Source organism: Mustela nigripes, chromosome 5 (assembly GCF_022355385.1).
Source record: "Mustela nigripes isolate SB6536 chromosome 5, MUSNIG.SB6536, whole genome shotgun sequence".
Taxonomy (NCBI): domain Eukaryota; kingdom Metazoa; phylum Chordata; class Mammalia; order Carnivora; family Mustelidae; genus Mustela; species Mustela nigripes.
In genome coordinates this window covers 119,704,230-119,724,932 of record NC_081561.1, presented here as the reverse complement: position 1 = coordinate 119,724,932, position 20,703 = coordinate 119,704,230, and the positions used below count along the sequence as shown (strand labels likewise).

The 20,703-nt window shown below is 33.8% G+C and overlaps 1 protein-coding gene across 1 annotated transcript in view; it reads left to right on the top strand.

Annotated features, from left to right (window-relative positions):
- The window catches only part of ASCC3 (activating signal cointegrator 1 complex subunit 3), a 336,478-nt gene that overhangs the window by 160,598 nt on the left and 155,177 nt on the right, over positions 1-20,703 (top strand). The window contains exon 14 of the mRNA XM_059401113.1: positions 15,443-15,577. Within this exon, the coding sequence (XP_059257096.1) occupies positions 15,443-15,577 (135 nt within the window). The remainder of the gene's footprint in view (positions 1-15,442; positions 15,578-20,703) is intronic.

The window sequence follows — 20,703 nt, the reverse complement described above, 5'->3', positions numbered from 1 at the left end:
ATTGTTCTGGGGGAGTGGAGACTTTCTCTGCCATTAAAGGTGGACTTAACTGTCCATCTCTCAGATGGCCCTGACCATTTTCCTATACCAGGAACTTCAGGGAGGATTATTTTCCAGCAAGACCTAGGTTTCTGGAAAGGAGATATACTCTACCAAACCATCCTAGTAGACACTGCTTGCAGAGGATGGGGAGGGGGTTTGGGTAGAGAAAAATCTGGAGAAAGGGGGAAAAAAACTTTCTAACTTAACCCACATTGCATATTCTCTCCAGTAGTATTTTTGTTCTGTTGTCTGTAAACTTAGACCTCAATTTTCTAACTATGGCATCTGATTTACTTTGTCTTATAGCTATATTTTTTTTTAGATTCTATGGTGCAAAGGCCAAAAAAACTTAAATGGCTAAATGGATGGTCAAATGGCAACCTTTTTTTAAATGTGGGATAATATCTCAACTGTAAGTTTGTAGATATATCATTTTTTTTTCTTAATGAAGAGGTTCACTGAAGAGTACAGTACAGATTTATGGAGAATTGAGGTGTTGTTCACTTGTGTTTGTGAAAATGGTCTAAAAAAGTAGAGACAGTTAAGAGCCAGTCTAAGACAAATTATAATTTTGTGATTTGTGATTTTTCTTTTCTAGCAATACAGTTTTCATCTAGCAAGTAAATTTGATTGAGAGTATATTGGTTCAGTATGATTTTTTTTGCTGCCCAAGTAAATTTTTTTCTAAGATTTTTATTTATTTGACACACAGAGAGAGAAATCAAAAGTAGGCAGAGAGGCAGGCAGAAAGAGAGGAGGAGCAGGCTCCATGCTGAGCAGAGAGCCCGATGCGGGACTCAATCCCAGGGCCCTGAGATCATGACCTGAGCCGAAGGCAGAGGCTTAACCCACTGAGCCACGCAGGCACCCCCAAGTAAATTTTTAAAAGTATATTCTTTTATGAAGAATCTCCTCAGTGTAATATCATCTAATTTTTGAGAATATTAAATGCATAGTTGGTTGTTTAAGAATTATAAATAGTGAATATTGTCTAAGAAAAAAATGAACAATACTGACAGAAGGCTTAAAAATACATTTTATGTTGTTATTTTACTAAAATTAGATTCAGTCTGGAACATCTTATAATGTTGAATAATAATAGGTCTTGAAGTCCAGTGGCATCTGTAGAAATGAAATTGTTAGCTTACTAATGAATTTTATTTGCATAGTAATAGACTAGCTAGTCTTCCTTAATTTGCTCTACAGAATAGATGTTGCTATTTTGAGGCTGTCAATAACAAATGTCAATGCAATTTGGACTGTCATGGAGGTCATAAAATATTTTTCTGTGTGTGATACTATAATGTATTGAAGAGACATTCTTTATTCTGTCTTAGCAGCCTTTATTGGATTGACTGGGTTTAGCAATTAATTAAGTTGATCTACATTTGTACCATGGGGACCAATTAGAAGGAATGTAGTTTGGGTCACATCATTCAGATTTTAGTCATATTTGAGACCATCTTTGACACAGCCTGAAATCAGAGTGCTTGCATTTTTAGAACCTCATCATTATATTATTTTATCATTAAATTAATCATTGCAAGAAGGTAGGCTTCATTCTATGTTCCTTTTTTTTTTTTTTTACTTATGTGTGTATGTCTTTATGAACTTTTAAAAATTGATGATACTTATAACCTTTTCATACTTACAATTGGCCTGAAATTTTAAAATGGAAATAGTATTCTAGACTGAAAAACTTTACTGAGAATGGTTCATGATTTGGAATCTCTCTATGTAGTTTATTTGCCTCATTACGGTAAAAGCTCAGTGAGTAAAGTACCCAGTACAGAGACTGCTACACTTTCTTTTAGCATGTGAACTATATCTGAGTCATCAATCTAGATATTGAACAAAATGACTTTTAAAATTAAACCAAGACATTACTGTCAATATTCATCTAATATTTATTGAATATTTGCGTGTGTTAGACACTGTGCTGAGGACAGAAATCCGAAGGAGACACTCTGCATTACTGTTGCTTATAATCTGATGAGGGAAACAAAGGTTAATCAAATGATTATACATAAAATGTAAATGTACGGATTTCATAATTAACTTTCACCCACTCATTTTAGCATGTGTTAATGAGTCTCTAACTCTGCCACTCCTTCCATTCCACTGCATGTAAGGAAGAACTGCTCCTGTCTCCTGTTTATTAATTTATTTTTCTATTGACTTGAATTTTTATTTTACTCAATGGGTTATTATCCATTATTGTATTACTTACTTTGATGATCTTATTAGCCCAAATTTGGCACTTGGGAGTCCCTTCAAGCTTGCTTCTTTGCTCTTTTGACATGCTGCAGTCCCAGAACTGGATTTAATAATTTCTGCAAGCCTGGCTCTCTTTTAGTAGAGAATGGTATTTAGAAACTGGTGAAAGTGTTTTATTTTTTTTCTCCCTTTGTATTTTTTTTTTTACATTTTTTAAATTAACATATAATGTATTATTAGCCCCAGGGGTACAGGTCTGTGAATCGCCAGGTTTACACACTTCACAGCACTCACCATAGCACATACCCTCCCCGATGTCCATAACCCCGCCACCTTCCTCCTACCTCCCACCCCCCACAACCCTCAGTTTGTTTTGTGAGATTAAGAGTCTCTTATGGTTTGTCTCCCTCCCAATCCCATCTTGTTTCACTTATTATTTTCCTAACCCCCAAACTCCTACTTTGCATCTCCACTTCCTCGTTTCAGGGAGATCATATGACAGTTGTCTTTCTCCAATTGACTTATTTCGCTAAGCATAATACCCTCTAGTTCCATCCACATAGTTGTAAATGGCAAGATTTCATTTCTTTTTATAGCTGCATAGTATTCCATTGTATATATATACACCACATCTTCTTTATCCATTCATCTGTTGATGGACATCTAGGCTCTTTCCATAGTTTGGCTCTTGTGGACATTGCTGCTATAAACATTAGGGTGCACGTGCCCCTTCCGATCACTACATTTGTATCTTTAGGGTAAATACCCAGTAGTGTGATTACTGGGTCATTTAGGGTAGCTCTATTTTCAACTTTCTGAGGAACCTCCATGCTGTTTTCCAGAGTGGTTACACCAGCTTGCACTCCCACCAACAGTGTAGGAGGGTTCCCCTTTCTCCACATCCTTGCCAGCATGTGTCATTTCCTGACTTGTTAATTTTAGCCATTCTGACTGGTGTGGAAAGTGTTTTATTTTTAAAATGATTATTTTCACTGCTTTCCCAAAATATTGTCCAGAACAATGAAAGAGATGATTTTAGAATTTTCAAACTTTTAACAAAAAAAGAGAATGTTGAACAGAAGAGTTTCTCATGAAGTGGTCACTTTCAGGCTCCTCGAGGGTGCTCTGAGGTGCCACAGGACTTGCTGTCAGGACATTAAGAGTAGGCAACTGGTGATGTTTAGCTGAGGAAAGCCCAGTCAATAATGGAGATATGATGGAATTTCAAATCTTTAAAGAATTCTTATGTGTGAAAACAAGTGCATTTGTTTTCTATTGTCTTAGAGAACAATACCAAACTTGGTCCCAGTGAGTGGGTTGTATAGGGATCAGATTTGGGAAGAATATAAGGAAAACCTTTGTGGAACAACTAATAAACGTTTTTACCTACTGAATAGACCCTTTTATGTGCTAGGCTCTTTTTTGGGACTTCCTAATTAATCTTTGTTGTATCTATACCAGCCTTGTAAGGCAGGTACCATTATCTCCAAATTACAACTAAAAAAACAAAGCATGAAGCACAGGTAAACTTGCCTAAGCTTTTCTACTGTATGGATGCTGAATTATGATTCAAACATGGATCTAAAATTCTGTTGGTATTTGAAATAATTATAATAATATGTTATCTAGGTTAGTTTGGTGTCAGATAAGCATTTTGTCTAGGTTGATAAGAATTGTTTCTTTTTTTAAATTTTCTTAATTTTATTTATTTATATATTTTAATACAAGTGAGCGCACAAGCAAGGGGAGCAGTGGGCAGAGGAGGCAGCACAGGCAGAGGAAGAAGCAGGCTCCCCACTGAGCAAGGAGCCCCATGGGGGGCTGAATCGCAGGACTCTGGGATCCTGACCTGACCCAAAGGCAGACACTTAACTGACTGAGCCACCCAGGCATCCTGATAGGAACTTTTTCTTAAACAAAAATATTAGTTTGAATATATCTTAAATTTGTTTAAGTAATTATGAACAAGGAAAAATAATATTCTTGATATGTTTACTTTTATATTTAAAAAAAACTAGAAGAAAAATCTAATACTTCTATGCTTAAAACAATTTTAATGTATAAAATTCACTTTCATCAAGAGCATATACATTGTCATTAAGTTACTTAAGTTTATAAATGTAATGATTTTATTTACTTATTTATTTTTAGTGATTGTTTTAAAAAGAATTCAGCAGTGCCTAGGTACTCAGTCAGTTAATTGTCCAACTCTGGATCTCAGCTCAGATCTTAATCTCAGGATCATGAGTTCAAGTCCTGCATTGCTCTCCACATTGGGCATGGAGCTTATGTTAAAAAAATGAATTCAGATTCCAGATTATTGAATGCATGAATGTATATGGTGCACATATGAATAAGATATAAATTAAGAATTTATAGAAAGTTTATTCAGGCATTTCTTGGATAACATAAACTGTATTACCTCTAAAAGATATACATATGTTTAATGTCTTAAGGAAACATTGTTAGTTAAAAAGTTTATAGTAAAGGGAAAAAACATTCAAAATATTTACCATTTTGAAATTCTAAAAACACTTTTTTCTCTGCAAGTTTGTGGTCTTAATATTTTAGAGGCTATGCTGACTAGAACTGTCTTATGCTTCTAAGTATATTATACAATGCCCTGATGTATGGTGAATTGATTGTAAGATTATTTTCTTTGCAGTGGACTTAGCTAGAAAAATGATGTGTATTTTTGGTGTCATGGTATATAGTGTACACTAAGTCCTCCAAGTTTGTTTTCATTATTACTGTACATTTTGATAACAAGTATCTTTTAGGTTTAGAAAATGTGAAGTATCATAGATTTCTTTTTTTTTTTTTTTTTTTACTTTTTTTTTTTAATTTTTTATTTTTTATAAACATATATTTTTATCCCCAGGGGTACAGGTCTGTGAATCACCAGGTTTACACACTTCACAGCACTCACCAAAGCACATACCCTCCCCAATGTCCATAATCCCACCCCCTTCTCCCTCATAGATTTCTTTTAACCCAAATATAGCACTTAAAGCTCCCTACCAACTCAAACATAGAAACTGATAAATATTAAAACTTACTCCTTTAAAGAAATTTGCAAAGAATATATTTCACTTTTAGGGTAATGCCTTAAATATAATTCAGTAATGATAACCTGGATCTATTTATCACTTAAAAGCTTAGGTTTCTTGAGAAGAACTGCAGATTCTCAGCATGAGAGTCCAGAGGTGGCTGTGAATTGCCAAGTGTAGATCTAATTACACAGTTTGGAGCTGCGGAACCAGTTCTCTCTACTCCAGATTACTTTTCTTGGTGTATTTGCATAATTTAATGCATGAAGACTAGTCAGTGAATTATACAGTTTTCTGATATAGGTAGGACAAGGTAAATTAACCCTGTCTCAGGTAGTTTGTATTTTTATGGTCTATCTGATAAACATTTAACCACATCATTTTAAATTTAAAAACTATGTGTTAGTAAATTAGTTGGTTGCCAGGAATATCTGATAATAAATGCTAGTTGTTACACCCATGATTGTTAAAATAGATGATTTTAAATTTTATTATTTTAGCCCTATTTTTGGAGCTAAACTATTACTTTTAGTAATAATAGTTTTGTGAGTGTAATCCAGGTAGAGTAGTGTCAGATTTTCTACCATTATTAAACGTAAGAATACTTTCTTTCTTCCTGTCCATCAGTAGGACATTGTTTTGCTTAATGAATTTGATTAATTTGATTCATTGTAAATATAGGTAGCTTTGGTTTGGGAACTATCTTTGACTTCAGAGTCCAGAATTTTTTTTAAGATGCTCTCAGAATTGCTCATTTTATAAGTTGTTTCTTTTTTAAATCACAAATTTTGAACTTTGCAATGGCCTTAAACACATATACACATATAGCTATACAACAGTATTAGAAGACTAATCAGTAGCAATTTTGGTTTATTAAATATCAGTGAAATGTTTTCTAATGCATTTTTTAAAACAATACAAGAAAAGTGACTATCTAGTTGGAAAATTTGAAAGTTAACTTGATACCCCGTATCCCCATAAATGTATCAGTGAAAGTATTAACTCAGCCTACATACTATTATAACTTATAAACTTTTAAATTCAAATCTCTGCTCATATTTAAAAAAATAAATGTTTTCTGTGAAAACTGATCGTTTTTAACATCGGAATTTCAGCTCTCATTTATTGAGTACCTACTGATTGAATGATAGTTTGGAGAGTGAGACGGGATGACCAGGAGACCTCAAAATGAGTAAGATGTAAACTTGCCTTTAGGCAACACCCAAGGAGGAAATACAACTTGATGCAAAGAAAGTAGGCTTTCAAATGAGGCTAATTCCCTATTCTGCTCTTGAATGAGTAGCAAATTATTAAAACTCTGAACTTCAGTTTTCTTATCTGTAAAATACTAATAGTATTACCTATCTAATAGTGTTGTTAATAGTGAGATAGAGAACGGTGCGTGGCACCTAGTACTGGGCCTAGCACATAATAAGCATTTAATAAATAATGCCTTTTATTGTTAGTCGTAGTAGTTATTAACGTCAAGGTGGAAAGCTATGTATATGCTGAGATTACACAAGGCACGGGTATGAGCAAAGTGCTGTGGGAATGATTAATTTCCCTAGAGAAATTGGAGAATAACCATTAGAACAGGATTTAAAGGTTAGTAGAATTTCCATGAGAGAATTGGCAGGAGACCTAAGTAAAATAAAACATGAGCAAATGCATGGAGGTTTTGAACAATAGGAAGAAGAATTTAGTGAGATGACGCCCAAAGACCAATAATGAGGATACTTGAAATGTCAGGATCTTTAGATCAAGTAGTTTGTTAACTTTAAGAAAGGACTTCAGTTAATTTTTGAATTATGCTTTTTATTTCTTTTCCCTTTTATTTTTGTTGTTCTTATTGTTGCTATTTCCTCCCATAGTTGTCCATGTAATAAATAGCAACTTCTGTGTTGCATCTTCTCAGACTCTAATCTTTCGCCATAGTAACTAAACAGAAGCTCCAAAAGCACAGGGAACAACAGTGCTGGACCTGCCCACTCATTATGTCCCCAGGGCCTGTCATGTAATTGCTGGATAGACTTGTAGAGGAGCTATGTCAAGCATAAAAGTAGCTAAAAATAAAAGGTAGTCAGTGATTAAAGCTTAAGGGAAGGAGCACATGAATTTGTTAGATGCTCAAAAGAATAATTGTATGGAAGCATCAGGGAAATTTTTATTGTATTAATTTAACCATATTAGTAATATCCATCTCCCCCATGTAGGTAAAAGGGCTTCTTTTCTTTTTCCTAATGAAATTTTATGAACTTGTACTAACTTTTCAAGCAGTTCAGTGGCTACAAAGCTATATTTTAAAATGTTTAAATCAGAGTTCCCTTTTGTAAGATCTGTCTCTAATACTGACTCTCAGGGGTACCTCAGTACTCTCTTAATCATCTTGACTCCTCATAAAAAGCACCCCTTTTTTTAAGTTAACCTCACCGTTTAAAATTTTTTCCTGTTGATTGTCCTTTCAATTTACAATGATAAAATTGTTTCTCTGGTTTTTCTGTTATTTCTGCTGCTTTCTTTTATACTTCCTTGAGTCTTTTTTTTTTCCATAATGATAGCCTTCTCTCTATTCAGTTTAAAATCTCTAACATAAAAATGATTTCTCAAGTATCACCTTTAGTGGTATCATTTATTTCTGAGTCTTGAATGAATTCTATCTTAACACATATTTTATAATGAGGATTGTTATTTGCTTTTCCAGATATTACCACTCCTGTGTCCATTTCTGTCAAAAATGTGTATTTACCACCCTGTGGATTTGCTCTTCTCTGTACCTTTGACTTCTGTATACTTTCCCTTGAAATGCTATTTATTTTCTTCTATGAGAACATTTCTCTTTTCTTCTTAAAGCATTTCCAGGTACGTTGAAACAAGATAAATTTGTCACTTAGATCAAATGTTCCACCATCACCCTTATAAGTACATTGTCAAATATATTTCAAGTTTTTACTTTGATACTGTAAATTACCTAGCAGTAAAATAACCATGTCAAATTTACTAGTATAGTAGTACATTACAAAAAGTTTTTATAACCTCATTGTCATCATTATTTTTTCTGTTCATTATAGTTTATGTATTTCATTGTAAAACTATTAGGGCTTATTTCAGTGGCTAAGACAAACAATACAAGAAATACAAAGGAAACTTCTTTTTATCCTCTCCTACTCCCATTTTGTGAGGCATTTTATTTGGTGGGTGTCCATCCATATCTCGAATTTTAAACACACACATCCTTTACATATATACTCAAAATAATACTATGGAAATTGTTCTTCAGCTTGATTTTTTTGCACTTAACACCATATTGTGGGTATCTTTCTAGATATCCATTTTTGAGAGCAAAATCCAGTGCTGTTTGTGCCAACTATTGGATTACCAGAGCCACACAGTGCTTGTGAAGTTCAGCACATTTTCAAATGTTTATGGCTATTTTTTACTCGCTTATCTATAAATTTCTTCAAAGCCACAGAGAAAAATGCTGTTAGAGTTAAAGAAAAATTAACTGTTTCCATACTAAACAAGGTACCATAAACAAAGTCAAAGGATAAAGTATAGACTGGAACAAAATATTTGCAATATAAAAAGACAAAGCATATTATCTTCCATATACAAAGAACACCTACAAATTGGTAAGAAAAAAAAATCTCCAATAATAAAACAGACAGTGTTCAGAATAAGGAAATAGTTAAATGAATAGTCATGTATAATTGACCTAACAATTTCACTTCTATGAAATTATCCAACAAATATATTCACAAACGTGAAATAAAACTTGTGAACAGTTATTTATTACATCATTGCTTTAAATAATGAGAGATTGGAAACAACATAAATGTACTGGCTAAATTAAAGCATTCTAAGTAATGGAATACTATGCAAATATAAAAAATAAATGAAGAAACAGTACTGATGTGAAAAGATCTTCAAGTGGTTTAAGTGTCTTCAGCTGGCCAGCCTTGGCAGCATTGGCAGGCCTAAAATGAGAATTCTGTACTTACTTGTAATGTCCCACCACAGATGTCTTCTGATTACACAGCATGCAGAATCAAACCTTTTAAAATTGCATTTACCTGATAACATAGATGTGGTAATATGACCACAGCAATAAAAACTATTTTGTGCTTATGAGCTTTTGTGATATACAAGATATTTGAAATACATCTGTAGTGGCACTCCCCATTCAAACTATGTAGAACGTAGAAAATGATTTGCCTGTGTTCTCCTTCCTCCCAAAGATACCAGAATGTTCTAAATGGGGCACAGGGAAGGTTTGGCTTGATGCAGGCTCTCAAATGTTAACAAAACATGTATGAGAACCACCAGGAGGGCTCATTGAACCAGATTGCTAAACCCTCTTCTTCCGAGTCACTGACTCAGATCTGGTGTTGGACCCTTAGTTTGTAGTTCTCACACGTTCCCAGGGGATGCTGATGCTGCTAGTCTGGAGACCACACAGATTTAGAATCACTCTTTGTTTAGGTCATTAGAGTTAATTCTCTTGAGGAACCTGGGTTAAGAAAGTTGGAAAGAATTGAGAGCAAGACGCCTAACAGGACAGTGAGTGAAAGCATTAACCACTACTAGGATATGAAACTCCTCACCCTCAGGCCTTATTCTTTAACCGGTACGAGAGTGAATACCTTATTTTAAAGCACGTCATTCTGATCCCGGAGTCCGGGGATCGAGGCCCACATCGGGCTCCCAGCTCCAATGGGAGTCTGCTTCTCCCTTGGCCTTCTCCTCACTCATGCTCTCTCTCACTGTCGCTCTCTCAAATGAATAAATAAAATCTTAAAAAGAAGAAGAAGAAGAATGTCATTCCCTTAGCGGCATTTTCTGTGGAACATCTATCTGCCATTTTGTCTATGTTTTTCAGATATTTCTTTTCAGTCTTCCTTCTTAGTGGGAATTTCTAGGGAAGAGTCTTTGATTCAATGTTTCACTTAATCCTTGCCCTCCTCCCTCCTGTTTTCAAATAATCTCAGGCTTAAATATTCCTTTTAATTTTCTTTTTACTTATCATTCCTTTTGCACAGCACCTTTACAAAGGTGTTAAAGGATAAGTGGCCTTTTAAATTATTTCATGTGGTGTCAGATACGCACACATTTGAATCAATGGGGAATAAATATGTAGGTGTCAATTTATAGCAGTCATTTACTGGTCTCACAGTCTCGTCTTTTAGGCCAAATTCATTTTATTGTTTATTCCCCTTACAGTAGTGCTGATACTTACCCCTTCTGACAGGTTTTCAAAGTTGCTGTACAAAGAGTGTTAACATCTCCTTAGAACTTGTTAGAAATACAAAGTCTTAGGCACCTGGGGGGCTCACTCAGTTGAGCAACTGCCTTCAGCAGCTGGGGTCCTGATTTCAGGGTTCTGGAATCAAGCCCCACATCTGCATCCGGATTCCGTGCTCAGCAGGGAGCCGCCTTCTCCCTTTGCCTCCCCACCCACAACTTGGGCTCTCTCTCTCTCTCCCAAATAAATAAACAAATCTTAAAAAAAAAAAAAAAAAAAAAAAGAAATGCAAAGTCTTGTCTTGCCTCAAACCTACTTACTCTGAGAGGGTGATGGAGGAAAGGAGCAGCAATTGTGTTTTTAGATGATTTTGAAGTGCTCTAAAGTTTCAGAGTTACAATTTTACTAAATGCAATGTTTTCACTTCCATTATGTACTTCAAACTTTATATTAAGCTTGTGACTCTAGAACCTATTTGCGGAGTGAGGGAAATAAGAATCGGAGAAATGAAATAGTTTGTCCTAAATCACTCCTCTTTAGTAACATTTTTTTTTTTATTTGTTCACTTGAGAGAGAGAGATAGAGAGAGCAAGAATGGGGAGGTGAGGAGAAGCAGGCTCCCCACTGAGCAGAGAGCCCAATGCAGGGCTGAATGTCACGACTCTGGGATCATGACATAAGCTGAAGGCAGACACTTAACTGACTGAGCCAGCCAGATGCCCCTAATAACGTTTCAAAGTAGAATTTTTGGTATTTTTCAAATATGTCCTTCCCTCTGAATACATTGAAACAATATGTTACTTAAACCTTCTCGTTTTTAGAATCATTGTTTCTCTCGGCTTTCACTCTTTGGTTACCTTTAATCAGCATCTCATGTAAGGTACACTGTCTTTGGCACATCAAATAACAGGACCAAAATGCAAATTCACATACTCCCTCTCCTATCCCAGGACTGATTTAATTATATATTCTTAAACTAAATGGCTTTTTAAACTAAAAACAAGTATATACAATATTTTTAAAGGCATTAATCTAACAAACCTCAAGTAAAAATATAAACAGTTTCATAAAACTATTAAAATTTACCAATGTTGTTAACTTGAATCTACTGTTATAATCTTATTTTAACGACCTATGCCTATTTAACTGCTGTTCAGTTACCAGTAGTGTTTCTAAGATTGATTTGGAGTTATTTATGCCAAATAAAACAGTGCTGTCCTCTCTGTTAGTTATAATTTTTATATGTCTATTAAAATTAATTAACCAAATTAACAAACCATAAAATCAAGTATGTTATAGAGACCCAAAACCTTGTAATGGCTTCTGTTGGAGCCTCTAAACAGAAAATTCTTAATAAGAAAAAGAGCTTATTTTACTGAACAAGAAGTGATGGATCATTTAATAAAAAGAAATTGCTATTTTAAGTTGTAACTAATATTTCTCTTGGCTCCAGTAGAAAATAATTTGCAAAATGATAAGTTGACAAATCAGACTGAAATAATTAATGAAGATTTAGGGTCATATTTTATTTTCCCTTATGTTCTTTGTATCAACAGGATTTACATAATGTGGCATTTGAATTATGGAGAATAGAAATCTGGTTGCATTATAAAACCCCATCTGGGAAATGATCTTGGGGCTATACTGATTATATGAAATACCTTCATATTCCCTGATATTTCATATATATATATATACACATATATATGTAAATATGTATATGTAAATAAAAATATGTTATTAAGGAGTTTTTAAAATCATCTCTTTAGTAGCAGTTTTATGTTTCCTTTGTTTAACCTTAGGAGAAGAAAACTAAGTTGGTGGTAATTATTAGCTAATTTCAAACAGTAGTTATCTCAAAAATTGTTAATAATTCAAAATTTAGGTCCCACCCCTAAATATTCTTAGTTTTAGGGAAGGACCCAGAAGTCTATTTTAATGACCCCAACACTGATTCCCATGAAGAGATTCCTGGATCTCAGTATGAAAAACTTTGAAAGAGAAGGTACTTCTTCAAGCTAACACACTCAATTTATGAAGGATAAGTATTTTATTGTATTTTTTTTATTTTAAATATTTTTTTTATTTTTATGTTAAGTTAGCCACCATACAGTACATCACTAGTTTTTGATGTAGTGTTCAATGATTCACTGTTGCATAGAACACCCAGCGCTCATCACAACACGCGCCCTCCTTTCAATACTACTGTAGGCTCCTCCATCTAGCCTGCACCTGCTTCTATAGGAGATTGGGCTGATGACTAGTGATTCTTCCTCACCAGCAGGAGCGGACCCATTCAGAGCCTTGGACTGTATTTCTCACTCTATCCATGGTGCTCAGCACATAGTTTGGAACTGAGTAGGACTGTGTAAATACAGCGCAATGGATGATTGAAAGGCGACCCACCAGCTTCATGGTTCGCATTCCTGTGTTATCCATACTCCCTGTGTAGTTTTTTCTCCTTCCTTAAATTGTACATGTCTTTTATAGAAGGGTCCAGGTCTTCTGCATTTTCATATTTCCTCTTTCAACAGTACTTTACACATCCGTAGCTAGAAAATACTTAGCAAATGAAAAATATTTTGTGCTTATTTAGTACATCAGAATAGATTGTCATCTCCTTGAGGGCAGAAATGTTGCCTCTCTCTTTCGCAGAATTCTTGGGGCTTGGTAATGATTCTCAGAATTCTCAGAAACATTTGAAAGAGTGGATAAATATAAATAATTTCAGTTTAATTTAGATTTTCTTAAAATTTATCATTAGGGGTTAGTGAGGCTTTGTGTGTAATAAAGCTTAATTTTACATAAAAGAAAAAAGTCTGCCTTAATTTTCTAAGAAGAAAGTCACTGTTGAAGTACCCTTACTTCTATATCACAGGGTGATATAACGTGAGAGATTCTGAACTGGTGAAGCTTCAGCAGAGCATTATAGCTAGCAGAATTCTTCTATCTAACTTTGTATTAAACAGTTTATGTCATTAATGATGAAAATATTATAGTGAGCTTAAGTGGTAGACTCCTGACACCCCATGAGATAAAGATGTTTCCCCAGAAAGCTAGAGAACCTATCAAAATCAGATTTGGGTTTGTTTTTTTTTTAGTTGAAAATAAGGAAAGAATTTTCCAAGTAATCATGAAGCTTACTGAAATAATTTTTATTCATATATTCTTAGGGATACTCTGATGATCATATTTCTTTTCAAAACACATTAGTATCAACAAATCAGTTAGAGATCTAACCAAGTATGAAAGCTTACACTTTCTATCCTTGATGGCTGTGATTAACTAATGTTAAATCTCTCTAGATGACTTGTAATGCTTATTTTATTGTCTCTAAATGCTTTGGGAGTTTTTCATTGAGGAATTTTGATTTTCTCCAGATTATCTACTCTCTTTGACTTCAAACACTTTCTGAAAGAATAATTAGTAATTTAAGCATTCCAGTTTCTTGAATGTTTATACTCTGTGATTTTACTGTCCTCTGGATTATAATTGACATCCCGTACGTGGAACAGTTTTTTTTGGCAAGCTTATGGGCATGAGATTACTGTGAGTAAATTTTGCAGTGTGTGCTCTAGATCCGTGTCACTCCATCTCCTTTCTAGTCCACTCCCAGGTCTCCCTCTCCGTTTCACCTTTGTTCAAAGTGTTTCAAATGTTTCGAAGTGATCTCTTTTACTTAGGTCAACTAGCATGAGCCTATCATTTCCTTGACTAAAACCATCAGTGGCGCATTTTTCTAAATGTGTATCATGGAAATAACACCAATGTTTTAGCTTTTGGGAAAACATAATTAACAGATAAATATGGAGAGAGGTTGAGAGAGAGGCAAGATTTAGGACCTCCATGTTGCTGAGGCCTCAAGGGAATACTATGGTAACCAGAGAGTTTTAGAGCTCTCGATTTTGTTGCAAACTGAGGCTAGAACTTGTCTTTAAGTCACCCACACTGCTGATTGTCCTTAGTTTGTTCAGTATCCGATTTTGACTACAATGCCAAATTACCTAGAGGTGCTTTATTCACGTCAGATAAAGTTGAAAAAGATCAGTTGTCCATATAAAAGAGTAAAATTAGTGTATTAGAGTAATGGCACTTTGGGAAGGCTGGGGTTGAGCTGAATGGGGGTGGGGTGGGGGATTTGGAAGCCAGAGGAGAAGGCAGCACCGATGGGCATCAGATTCTGAGTGCTCCTCACTCTCTGATTTCATTCTCTTCAGTTGCATTGACATTCTGACTGTCCCTGAAAATGCTTTTTTCCACTTGTCCTTGACAAAGCGTCCAGATACGTGACTTACCCGTAATTCAGATTTCCACAGTCACTTTGTGAGTAATTCCACAGGAAGATCAAAAAAAAAACAACAGCAGAAAATTCCAAATGCCCCTCTAGAAGCATTTTCATCTCCAACAGTTCCCGAAACTCTATTTTTTAAATGGTTGTTCTTGACATGATTTTCTCCAAGGAAGAGTGTTTTTATTGTTTTCAATTTCTTTAAACATCTTTATGATACTGGAAATTTCATTGACAGTGGAGAAATAAGACTCTCATATATCTTTATACTCTGTCCCCGTAATATATGATTGCACTCATGAATCATGTCTTCAAAAGAGAAAAGCACAAATTAAACTCAACATTTTATATAATACATTAATTTCAGTTCTGATTTCTGCCAATTTATAGGTTAACAGTATATAAAGCCATGTTATTGAATTTTATTTAACTTGCCTTTATCCTATATATACTTTGTTCTAAAATAAGGAAATGTTGGGGAATTCATAAACTGGGGGTTGTATTTTGGAAAATTAATGTTTGTATATATATATATGGTGATTTTCAGACTAGTATTGAGCGTTTAATGAATTTTAGTATTAAATAAACTGCTTTTCTTTCTTTCAGGTGATGGTGTTTGTACATGCTCGAAACGCCACTGTAAGAACAGCTATGTCTCTAATAGAAAGAGCAAAAAATAGTGGTCAGATTTCTTGCTTTTTACCTACACAAGGACCTGAATATGGACATGCAGAAAAGCAGGTAGGGAACAAATGATGGCAAGATATAAGAACTAAAGCATTTAATGTGCCAGATAATACAGATATTTTATATATGACAGATATATGGTCTCTAGTTTCCAAGGACTTAATTTTACATTTTTATCATGTTATGATCTTTATTTTTTTTATTTAATGATCTTCCAAAGAATTCCAGTGCATGAGGTGTTCGATTACCACGTCTATCAATATGGTTAGAATTGTGTTTATCCTACTCATTAAAATATAGTTAAAACATAAAATATAGTTAAGTTCCATAAAATGTGTTAACATTGAATAGGGTTATTAGACTCTTAAAAAACTAATAGTTAATATTTTTAATTTCTCAGTTTTAATTTCTAAGGTCGATATAGACAGATTAAAGCAGCATAAATAAAAGTTCTTCTCGAGAATGTGAAAGTCTAGGGGCACCTGACTGGCTCTGTCAGTGGACAATGTGATTCTTAATCTTGGGGTTATAACTTTGGGTATAGTGATTACTTAAAAATAAGACCTTTAAAAAAAAAAAAAAAACCCGGGAGTTTGATAACCTAGCTACACAACATATACTTAAAGGACCTTAAAAGCCTGGGTCACCTTTACAAATGCAGAACCACAGGCCCATACCAGATTTACCAAATCATAATCTGCACTTTGCCTCCTTCCCTAGGTGAATTACTGCACATTACAGTTTGAGAAGCACTTCCCCAAGTAATTTGAGTATTGATAGTATCCTAAGATTTACAAAAGGTTTTCTTTAATTATGTGAGATAATGATTTAGGTCAAGAATAGGTAGACCACAGCCTGAAGGCCAAAGGTTGCCACCTGTTTTTATAATTAAGGCTTTATTAGAAAACAGCCAGACTCCTTTGTCAATGGCTGCTTTTTTGTTTTTGCAGCACGAGGGAAGAATGCACAATTGCTACAAGGACTGTGTAGTCCACTAGTAAGCCTTAAATACTATATGGCCCTTCACAGAAAATGTTTGTCCTGATTTAAAGCAATGAAAATACATTTTCAAATGAAAAAGTCAGTGGGCATAAAATGATAGTAACTTCAAAGTATTTTATATGCATGAGATTTAACTGATTTTACTGAACAGCTGCTTGCTGTCAGACGTTGTGCTATACGCTTTCACATTTATCATCTTGGTAAAATGCATTTAATTGTTTTGACTTCACATTTGACTCCACTATGAATTTTACCATTTTGTATTGACATTTTAAATTCTAAATATGATAAATGTGATGTCAGTTGTTTTGAACATGAGATTCTTTCAATTTAGAACTATAAAAATTGTTCATTTTCTTCATTTTTCTCCACTTTATAAAATCTCTATTACATAACACTTATTAAACAGCTTTGTAGTCTTCCAGTTATTTATTAACTGGAATTTATGAGGGCCTTTGAAAAGTCAGGTTTGCATTCATAAGTCTTCTTTCATTTCTTAGGAAATATAAAGCAACACCATTGTGTTTAAAAGCCAAGCCTTGAGAGCCACCTTGTGGATTTCTGGTTACTTCATACTTCTCAATTCTGAAAGCTATTGCTTATTCCAAATGATGCAGGTTTATTATTTAATTCCTATAATAATAGGGTTTAACATTTATCAGGTGTTTACTGGTGCCTGGCATTGCTTTCATTGCTTTATACATAAACTCATTCTGTCTCACAGAACCTTTGATATAGGTTTGTACTGTTATTATCCCTTGTTATGGTATATGTGTAAGTAATTCAAATACAGCTTGGAATAAAACATATAGAAATAACTTACATAGAGACATTTTCAAATGACGTTTATTTAAGGCATTGTCACCAGATCCATAGATCACTATGGTTAAAAAAAGAGAGGGAGAGAGAGAGAGACATGGAGAAATGGAACATTTTAATACAGCTAAGTAGACTTGGAAGTCTGAAGTCTTTTTTTATTACACCTTTTAAAAAATATTTTTATTATATTTGATTTTTATCCAGTCTGCCTATTGTTATTGGATTTTTTCAAACAAGAATGGCATTCCCAAACATTTATTAATAAGTACATTTTTCAAGGAACATTGTCCTATTCACTATTGTATTCCCAGACTTTCATATAATATTTGGCTGATAGTAAGTACCCCAAATTACTTTCTTTCCCCTTTGTTCCTCTGAGACAAACATTATGAGGTGGCCTCACTTTAATTTTCTCATTTGATCTCCACCACTGTTCTGTCCCTTAGAGATCCTTATCCCTATTTTATAGATAAGGAAACTGAAACTGAGAGAATAATTTTCTCAGAGAAGCCATGTAACAAGTAGTAGAGCCATGATTTGAATCAGTCTGTCTCCAAAGCCTGCCCTATTTACCACGCTCTATCCTAAATGTTCAAAACCAAATCTGATCTGGACTTTCTAAAGCTTTCAGGGCTTTGAGTCTTTTTGTTTCTTTTTTGGTTTTTGTTTCTAATAAAATGGAAGAACATTTCTTCAGCCTAACCATATCCCTCATTTCTGCTGAAGAGAGATTCAAAAAACCTGTCCCCTCCATGGTAGATATGATTCTGTACCAAAAGATAAGGAAATCTTTCTGAATGTTTTATTGAAGCTCCAAAATTGTAGATTGTTCTCCTAGTGTTAGTTATATGCTTCTTATTTAAGTTCCTTTTGAACTTGGATGGTATTAACATTCTAGCAGTTCTGAGGAGCTATTATCATGATGGTAGGAGATACTCCTTACCATGTTTTTGAAAAATGGGAAATTAAGTACTCGAAACATTAAAATGAAATTAGAAGGTAAATTTGCTATGGTAGTACATGGAAATTTAGCCTCATGACTCCTGTTAATGGAAATACAGCTAAATCCCTACCGTGCCTCACTAGCACTTTACCCCTAAGTGTGTAATGTGTAATGTAACCATCTCAATTCCTGATTCACCAATTATGGTTCTTAAAAGAATTTCTTCACAATTTTATTCAACACTCTACTTTATTTGTATAAATAATAAGTAAAACTCCATTGAGGAAATTCTTTTCTATCTGTGTGTGTGTGTGTGTGTGTGTGTGTGTGTGTGTGTGAGAGAGAGAGAGAGAGAGAAAGAGTGAGAGAAAGAGAGAGAGATAAGGCTATTTCTCTGCCTTAGCCACAGCCAAAAATCAATCTTTTCTTCCCATTAAGTAACAATATATTTTAGGACTCCTCATATCATTCCCATTTTTCCATTTTTAATGTAAAATTTATCCCCATATGAAAACTAGCTATATTTCCAAAGTGTCCACTGAAATAAGAAAATAGGGGAAAGAAAATGAAGTACCCCAAGAGTAGCTTAAGCTATAGAGATGGATCTTGCAGTTCTCCATGGGGAAGGGAGTATCTTAGGAATTCCAAATGAGGCCCAAAGCAAGAGGGCACATTAACAAAAAGCTCTAGTTATACTTCACCTCTAGAAGTCCTGTTGCCTTAACCACCTAAATATTTCTGAAACTTAATTTCTGTTCTATCAAATGGAATAATAATAGGGTAAATAATACATATTCTAATAGTTAACTATGAGAAACAATAGAATAATATATGAAATTATTTTGGAAAATGAACAATGATAAATTGTATCATATTTTATGGAAATCTACTTTTAGAAAATATACATTAATAATTAAATTTTAACATGGTTAAAGAATAATGAACTGTATGAATAAGTTTTCCTAATTTTCCCTGCATATATTTTTCTCTCCTGCACGAAGTTATTTTTTTAAGAAACCACTATTTTCTGTAAGAAAGAATATACCTTAAAGGAAAAGTAGTAGCAGCTTACATTTATAGCAATATGTCATTAGGGATGCAGGTATTTTCATTATTAAGCTATTAGTTTCAGTTATGATTTAATTTCAAGTAGAATGAATATTTCAATTAGAATCTTCAGATTCTGTTTCACTTATAATCTTAGTCAAATAAATTCTTTCCTTTAGGGACAAGTTTTTAACAGGCTTTAAATATCCTAGTAATGGGATGGGTATTCCCACTCACTCCTGGATAGTATTTCTCCTGATTTATGTGTACTGATATATGGTTTGATTTTCTTACAATTAGAGATATTAAATTTTTTTCTTATAGGTAGAAATGGTCTGTCATGCAATAAGCCTTATGAATATAGTTATTCAAAATATCTATTAAAGGAGAACTCTATAAAAAATCTAGTAATAATATGTTCCCTCAAGCTACCGTAAAGAATCAGTTTTTGACATTTTTATTATTATCTAGATCTCCCAATGATTTCATTGTTTTTTTCATAGGTCAGCTTTAGCCTTTATCTAAATTAAAGGAATTTGACTTTGATTTAAGTTATCAGATACTTAATAGCTTTATTTATTTCTACTCTAGCAGTTTAATACTCAGTATAGCCAAATAAAATTAGAATTTTCCCTTCCCGGTATAGATGATACTTATTAGCCAAAGAAAGTAGCAGGTGCCAAATAGACCCCTTTCTTTTATTTTTTATTTTAAATGTATGCAAAATGTTTGTTTGATCAGAGTTTATTCTTTCCTTAGCCATATCAACCTCCTTTCTTTTTGGAGGTTAATATAATAATTGTACTCTTGCAGAATTGTTATAACCACATAGAAAGAATGTCGAAAACGTATAAAAATTTAAAATAAAATGAAATAAAATTAATACAAAATAGAACTGAATGTTTAATTGTATTTTTGGAGACATGACTTTTCTGTTTTCAAAGGGAAGTAGGCCCTTGTAGAATAAAGGCTTTGGATCCAGGCAAACCTGGATATTTATCTGTACTCAGGCATGGCAACATAGCCTTTTTTAATTTCCTTGAACTAGTTTCATCATAAACAAAGTGGCAGTGATACCTATATCTTAAGAATTTTGTAATAAGTTAGGTAACATGTCTTGGCCTGATACACAGTGGACACTCTATAAATGGTTACATATGTACTTTAAAGGGAAAGAAGATGACAAATTTAAAGAATAACAGATGTAAAAATATTTAAATTTGATGCTGTTCATCAACAAAAAATAATACATTGAATCTCAAAAGGCAGTGACAGGTTGGGGGAAATATTAGTAACTATAGCTTTATATGTATCAGTATTTACCTTTTTATATGTGTATCTACATCTTCGTGTACTTACTAAGTTTAAT